At 54.0% G+C, this 7,274-nt stretch overlaps 1 protein-coding gene across 1 annotated transcript; it reads right to left on the bottom strand.

Annotated features, from left to right (window-relative positions):
* Positions 1-385: 385 nt before the first annotated feature.
* MYC (MYC proto-oncogene, bHLH transcription factor) lies at positions 386-6,428 on the bottom strand. Its single transcript, XM_048508370.1, has 3 exons — positions 6,001-6,428; positions 3,807-4,545; positions 386-1,352 (listed from the first exon to the last, which is right to left on the bottom strand). Exons 2-3 carry the CDS (start codon positions 4,525-4,527, stop codon positions 799-801), a joined length of 1,275 nt encoding a protein of 424 aa, XP_048364327.1. The 5' UTR covers positions 4,528-4,545; positions 6,001-6,428; the 3' UTR covers positions 386-798.
* Between the last annotated feature and the right edge of the window lie 846 nt (positions 6,429-7,274).

Here is a 7,274-nt window from a genome sequence, read left to right on the forward strand (position 1 = left end):
TTGACGGCATTTTTCTCCACCACGATGTCCTTACCAGATACGACCTCGGTGTTGTCAAGCTCAGCCACCCACAAGGCCCTTGCGATTATTGCCAGTAAACAACTCTGTGCATTGTTCTGGTTAAGCAGTTTGACTCAAAACGCAAAAACATAAACAGAGCACTGCATACAAGAGTTAGCAAATTAAGATTTAGGACAAATATTTTATTTTATCTAGAAACACAAAATAAAATCATTTCTTTTAAAAAAAGATGACAAAAAAGTATTTTTAAATAAAAATGAGCAGGAATTTTGTTTCTTTTATGAAATGTTATGGCACAAAAGTTCAAGACAGTCACCGATCCGTTTGCCACAACCTCTAAGCATTATCTGTTGCGCCTTTTTTAAAAGAATTTTTGCTATAAAGATTTTTTTTATTAAAGATATTTACATGTCATTAAGATGTGTAAATATATCTACAACAGCCAACCGCAGGGAAAAGGAAGGGGGGGGGGACGGCTTTAAATACAAAAAAAAAAAAAGGAGAGGAAAAATAAAAGGGAAAAATCGCTCATCCCCCCCAAGTGTGAAGAAATGTCCCCCTCCTTCACAGAGTTTTGAGGTTCTGGCTGGCCTCTCTGTCGAGGTCACGTCAAAGTTGCGTAGTTGTAGGGCATGCAATGAACAAGTCCATGAAATCAAGTCCATCAGTACTTTGCTGCTTTCTCCCCCCAGTCTCTTTTAGAAGCCCTAAAACAGAGGCCTTACTCCCAAGTCTATGTATATGGGGATTATTCTTTCAAAATGTTTTCTGTCTGTTTTAAACACAAGAGTTCCTTAGCTGCTGCAGCTTGCTTTTCAGCTGCTCTCGCCTCCTCCGTAGCTGTTCCTTTTCGGCTATCAGTCTGTGTTCGTCTGATTGGATGGACAGGACGTATTCCGTGGCCTTTTTGAGGATGACCACTTTCGGGGCCTTCTCGTTGTTGGCCACCTCCGGGATCTGGTCGCGCAGCGCGAAGAAGCTCAGCTTGAGCTCGTTCCGCCTCTGGCGCTCCAAGACGTTGTGCGTCCGCCGCTTGTCGTTCTCTTCCGAGTCTGAGGAGCGGGGGCTTGAACATTTGCGGTTGTTGCTGATCTGTTTGAGTACCCGGCCACTGTCCAACTTTAACCTTTTCGCCGAGGGGTACTCGACCCGGGTGGAGGGGCGAGCAGCGTAGTTGTGCTGGTGGATGGGGACGTGACACCTCTTCAGAACAAGTGGGCTGTGAGGGGCTTTACTGTGTGTACTGGACTCTGTCTTCTTGGTGGCAGGCTGCCTTTTCTCCACAGTCACAACATCTATTTCCTCTTCCTCCTCCTGCTCCTCCTCCTCTTCTGAAAATAAAAGCAGAGACGTTGTCAGGAAAACTGCTTTCCCGCCCTATCCTTTGCACAATGCCTTTAAATTATTACTCTTGAAATGGATGTTTATTTACAGTTACACAAAAGGGACAGGCTGACCTTAAAGCTAGATTGAAAATATTGTGTAACCTAGCTTCTGAAAGCCGAACTCCTCCACGGGAGGAGAGGCCATAACGGTTACGCAACAGAACTATGGTTAAAGACAGCACATTTCTAGACAGCTCCTCAAAGAGCTGTTAAACTTGAGTCTTCCCGCCCAGATCTTACAATGCTGAAATTACAAGATTGCATAACTTGAACATAACCTCCCCAAAACTCCAGGGCAAAGGCAGGCCGAGGCCAACGAGGGAAGCAAAGCGCAGTGATTTGAGTACCCAGTTAGGATCCAGGAAACTGGGGTTTTCATCTCTCTGGGTGACCAGTTCCTGGGCTTGCCTACCCTACAGGGTTGTTGTAATGACAGAGTGGAGTTATGCTGCTCTGAGCTGCTACCTAGGCAACAACTGCCAGGAATCGCGACCCTCAAACCGTGAGTCAACACAGCTGGCCAGACCTACAATTCACTCTCATTCACCCATAACAGGGGTGTCCAAGTCTGGCGCTTCAGATGTTCGCGGACTACAATTCCCATCAGCTCTTGCTGGCAATGCCAATTGGCCCAGCTAGCAGGGGCTGGTGGGAATTGTAGTCCATGACCATCTGAAGCACCAGGCTTGCACACCCCTGGCCTAGAAGGATTAAATAAGCAGGTATAGGCCTGAAGAAAATGTTGACGGCACACGTGGTTGTCTGAACCAGGTCAGGCCCGCCAAACAACACAAATGGTTCAACTCGCCACTGACTGCATTAAAGACAGCAGAGGCGGCATTTCAGGATTGTGAAACATCGCCTCTCTTCCTTTGGAGAGCACCTTTAGAACGGCCTCCCCCCCACCCCTCCCCCAGAGATTCCCAGCAAAGGTTGCTCACCACATAAAGATTGCTTGGCAAGATCGTTACTTAGATGTGCAGAGAAGGCAGGGCTTAGAGATACCTGAGAAAACACCTTGGAAAAAATGCACTTTCCCCCAAGCTGTCTGCCCTGTTCGCTAGCCCCGCCCTTTGTGAACGCCCTGAAGATATTAACCCTTTCCCGCCCGCCTGTGCAGTATGCCCAAATGGGAAGCGGATTTCCTTGAAGGACAGGGTCAGCGGGTTTAAATGGCTGTTTCTGGCTCTGACCCTTCCCCTTTTGCAAAAGGAAAAGTGCCCCCCCCCAACGCTTTTTCCAAGAAGCTTTGTGAATGTGCTAACGTGGCATTTTGTGCTAAAAGCATGCATATGGTAAGAGCGACAAGATGCAGGGGTGCTGAAATATCTGGGGCAGCAGGAGGGAAGAGACAGTCTCTCCCCCAGTCTTCACACCCAGCCGGCCTGAGGTTCAAGGAACCACGAGGCAATTCCCCCTGGACTCACTACACAAACACTGAGCAGGCTAGAGAGTGATCTTTGACATCTCCCCGCAAAAATATTTCATTCATGCTCTGTCATGAATGCAAAGCAACGATACTCAGTGTTTACAATCTACTGGGAGACCAAATTGGAGGGGGAGGGCTCTTACAGTTTGCAGTGGCTGTCACTTCTGAAGGCTTGGGATGCACAAAAGGACAACTCATTGGTGGCCCTCCAACTTCCCCTCTTGGGACAGGGAAATCTGCAGTTTGGCCCTGAAGATGCAAGTTCAAACCCCTCCTCAGCTGGGGATTGGCTGAGCCGTCACCAGCAAAAATTATTCACAACCTCAGTGTTCCCATCTGCACAGCGGGTATATTTCAATTGGAGGAACAGGTATAAGAACAAAGCATTGTTACGTTCTATGATTCCAGAATGAATCTAAATAATATTCCTCTCGCTGTACGCATATATTTTATATACACTGCTTACTTTTGCCAAGTCTGTTACTAGGAACTTAACAGGGCAATCCTAGTTTAAGCCCCTTCATTTCAGTTAGCTTAGACCAGGGGTGTCCAACTCTGATGCATCGGGGGTTTATGGGAATTGTAGTCCATGAAGCACCAGACTTGGGACACCTCTGGCTTAGACTAATGTTACTGAGCCATAAACCCCGTTGTGGGCGCATCTTGGAGCATAATAAACCAAGTCCCATCGAATCTAGTGGCACTCGCTTCCAAACAAATATGCTTAGGTTAAACCTGCCAACGCACAACAGCCTCTCAGTCTAGCCCACCTCACAGGGTTGTTGTGAGGGTAAAATGCATAAGAGACCAATTTGGTGAGCTGCTTTGGACCCTTATTAGAGAAGAACCAACAACCCCCCCCCCCCAACCACCATTTAATGTTTCCCAGCAAGATACACATCAAGATTAAAGCAACAACTCTCTGGTACTCAGGCGGCCCAAGAGAACATTGTACAGAGACCCAAACTCACCAGAATCGCTGCTAGTGGTGGGTGGCGTGTCCACCCCCAGCGAGGAAGGAAACAGGCTGGCATCGGGGGCAGCAGCTGGCACAACTTCGCTGTGCTTTGGGGACTTCTCGCCCAGCGGGTAGGGGAAGACGACAGACGGGTCGATGCACTCCGTGGCCGTGGCACCCAGATCTTGCAAGTAGGTGCTGCTGGGCGAGGAGGCGGCGGCCGAGACGGGCGTCTGGGGCGGAGAGGAGGGCGGCAGGCTGCCAGAGCTGCTACTGCTGCGGGCGGAGACGGTGGCGCCAACGCCTTCCCGGCGGGTGGCTTGGTAGGACGCCAGCCGCTCGGAGACCACCTTTTGGAGCTTGGCGGCGGCCGAGCCCCCGCTCCACATGCAGTCCTGGATGATGATGGACTTGACGAAGGCCTCGTCGTCCGGGTCGCAGATGAAGCTCTGGTTGACGGCGTCGCTGCCCAACAGCTCGGTCACCATCTCCAGCTGGTCGGCGCTGGAGGGGAAGCCGCCCGCTCGGCGGCTGGGCGACAGGGGTGGCGTGGGCAGCAGCTCGAACTTCTTCCAGATGTCCTCCGACGGGGCGGGCGGCTGGAGCTCACAGCCCCGGTGCTGCGCCCCCAGGTAGAAGTTCTCCTCCTCCTCCTCGAAGTAGAAGTAGGGCTGCACAGAGTCATAATCGTAATCGTACGTCCGGCTGGGGAAATTCGGGACGGTCAGGGGCATCGTGGCGGAGGAAGGTGCCTGGGGGGGAGGGGGAGAAAAGGGAGGGGTGCAGGGGTTAGTCCCAAAGGGTCCGAGCCGGCGTCAACTTGCGCACGCAAGACCACCTTCAACACCCACAGAACTCATAGGGTCACTACAGTAACTTATCCAGAGTAATTACCCCACTTCTGCCACGGAGGATCAAAATGCCTCCCTGCAGCCTTTAAAAAGAAGGAAAACCAGCTTTTTAACATTTTCACAGAGATAGTTTGCCTCTACCTCCCAGGCTGGGTTAGCCTGATCCATCACTGAAAACTACTGAACAGAAAGCGGGGTAACTAACCCGTGCAACCGGAGTAGTGCACGATTCGAACTCTTGAGTTCGAATCACCCACCTGCAGCGGATCCCAAGATCCCTCTTTAAATGTAAGTCCGCCTCCGGCTCAAATTACAAAGGTAAAGTCCCCCACGCCGGAATAGTTGCCACGGAACTCCAGCCCAACCCGGCTCCCTCCCAGTTCGCTGAAGCGCTTTCAAAATGTGGGGGTCAGCCCCTCCCGCCACAGCCCGACCCGGATAAACCAGCCAGAAAGGCGACGCCCCCGGCCATCCCACCGACCACTTTTTGGGGAATCCAAACTGCGCAAAGAACGTCTCAAACCAAGGTCCCAAGCCCCCCTCCCTCCGCGACACTCACAACCACGCCTACTATTACGATAAACCAGGGGGCTCCGGCTCTCTCACAACCCGGCTGCATTACTCCCGATTTGCGACGGGAGACTCGAACTCGCGGCGCAGCGGGAGCTACCTTAAAGATCGACAGCTGGACCTGCAACGCTCTCCTTGCAGACTACTGGGGGCTCGCTGGCCGCCCGCCCTCCCCGTTTGCCCCGATTTCTGCATGACAACCCCGTCGAAGCAGTTACCCCGGTTCTCAACTCCTTACCCCAACCCGGGGTAGCCGAAGCCCCGGGTATGGCAGGCGAGCCCGCCTATTCCCCACCCGGCTTCCCCATTTTGCTTCCACCACGATTAAATCATTCCGCAACTGCCTTGCGGGGGGCCGGTCAACACACAACCCTCCCCCAGTAACCAGGTCGCGGAGTCTGGCATTCAGACGTGACGCCCCCAATCCCGCGCCTCGGTTTGTCCCTGCAGGAATCGCAAACAGCGCCTTCGCGCAAACCAGTAAGAACTTGGGGGAAAAATGCAGGAGGGAAATGGGAACCTCCGGACGAACGAGACAAGGGGGACCCTGCAAGTAACACACACACCCCCTCCAACAAAGTGGGAGGAAAACCCCCCAGCAGCTCCGATCTGCCCTGCGCCAGCCTCGGTCGCCCCCCTTGTAACGCCGCCTCTTTCTAGGAGTATCTAGCGCGCTTCTCCGTCCTCGACTTAGACTCGCCGGATACAATCAATGCGAAAAAATAATAATTGCAAAATGAAAATACAGGGAGGGAAAAACCACCAAAAACGCAAGGAAAAACTTACCGGTTCCTTCCCGGCAATCCAGCAGGTCGGTTCGGCGGAGCGCTGCAACGAACCAGACCCGGGGGAGAAAAAAAAAATACAGATTCCACAAGGAGAAAGCGCCGCGGAGCCTTTGCTCGCTCTTTACTCCTCGGCGGCTCGCTCGGGAAGGCAACACTGTAAGTCCAAGAGGGCGCCCAGCGGCGGGTCCCTTGCAAAAAGCGCCGCCGGCTTGCAAAGGGGCAGGTGGGTGGGACCGCTCCGTGGCTTCTTCACCCCCCGCGCGACCGGCAGCGGCACCAGACCTCCCCTCGGCTCGCGGCTCCGGCCCAAATGCTGAGCGCGGCGGGCGAGCGCGCCTCTTATAGCCCGCGCGCCCCTCCCCCCGCCGGCCCCGCCGGCCCCGCCCCCCTTTTCCCGCCAACAGACCCGGGCGAGCTTTGCAGCAGAGCGCGGCCGGCAGCGCCGCCGAAACGCTCCGGATTTGCAAAGAGGAGACGCCAGCGCCGAGCCAGCGCCGGTCCGCGGGCTTCTCTCCAACGCCCCCCTTCTTTTGCATGCAGCGGGCGTTGCAAGGGAGGCCGGGTGGGGGGTGGGCTTGGATTGCAAACGACGGGAGAGGAGGGGGCGCGGCTGCACATCGTGCAAGCGCGCTGGGTCCCTCTGCACTGCGTTAAGGCCGGGAGGGGCGGATGAATCGGCTGCTCCGAGCTCGCCAGGGCTTTTACTACCGCGCGTCCATCCGTCACCGACGGAAGTAAACATAGAGTAAAACGCCACCGGGAAGAGGATTAGAAACACAGACCCGTCTTCCAGGGGTGGTTTGCTACTTTTGCAAGCGGGAGAGGCGCTTGCCCGGGACCCAAGCCGGCTGAGGGACGTCGCGCTTACTCCCGAGGAGACCAGCCTGGGCTTTGGACTGGCTCCTGCAAATCTGGCTTTTTTAACACACCTGGCATCAAGATTCTCCAAAAGCTGGCCGGGGGGGGGTGGGGAACTGGCAGTGTAGGATCGGACTGCGCGGCTTTTTCCCCCAGCCACAGGCGCACTCATGGGGGGGAGGGGGGCTTCGCCATTATTTCTACGTCCACGTCCCTATTGCTCATTTTCGTTGTTATTTCCCCCCCCCCCCCCCGTCCCGGATTTGGACCTGGTTCCGAAATAATATGCAAAAAAAGGGCGTGGGAAACCCATGTTTGAGTCGGGGCAGACGAGCACAGGATCGCGGGGAAAGCCGGTGAAGCGAGACAAGTTTCCCTTCTCCGTCTCAAACCTTTGGTTTCAGCTGGCGTTTA

The sequence above is a fragment of the Sphaerodactylus townsendi genome, linkage group LG09, assembly GCF_021028975.2.
Source record: "Sphaerodactylus townsendi isolate TG3544 linkage group LG09, MPM_Stown_v2.3, whole genome shotgun sequence".
NCBI lineage: Eukaryota > Metazoa > Chordata > Lepidosauria > Squamata > Sphaerodactylidae > Sphaerodactylus > Sphaerodactylus townsendi.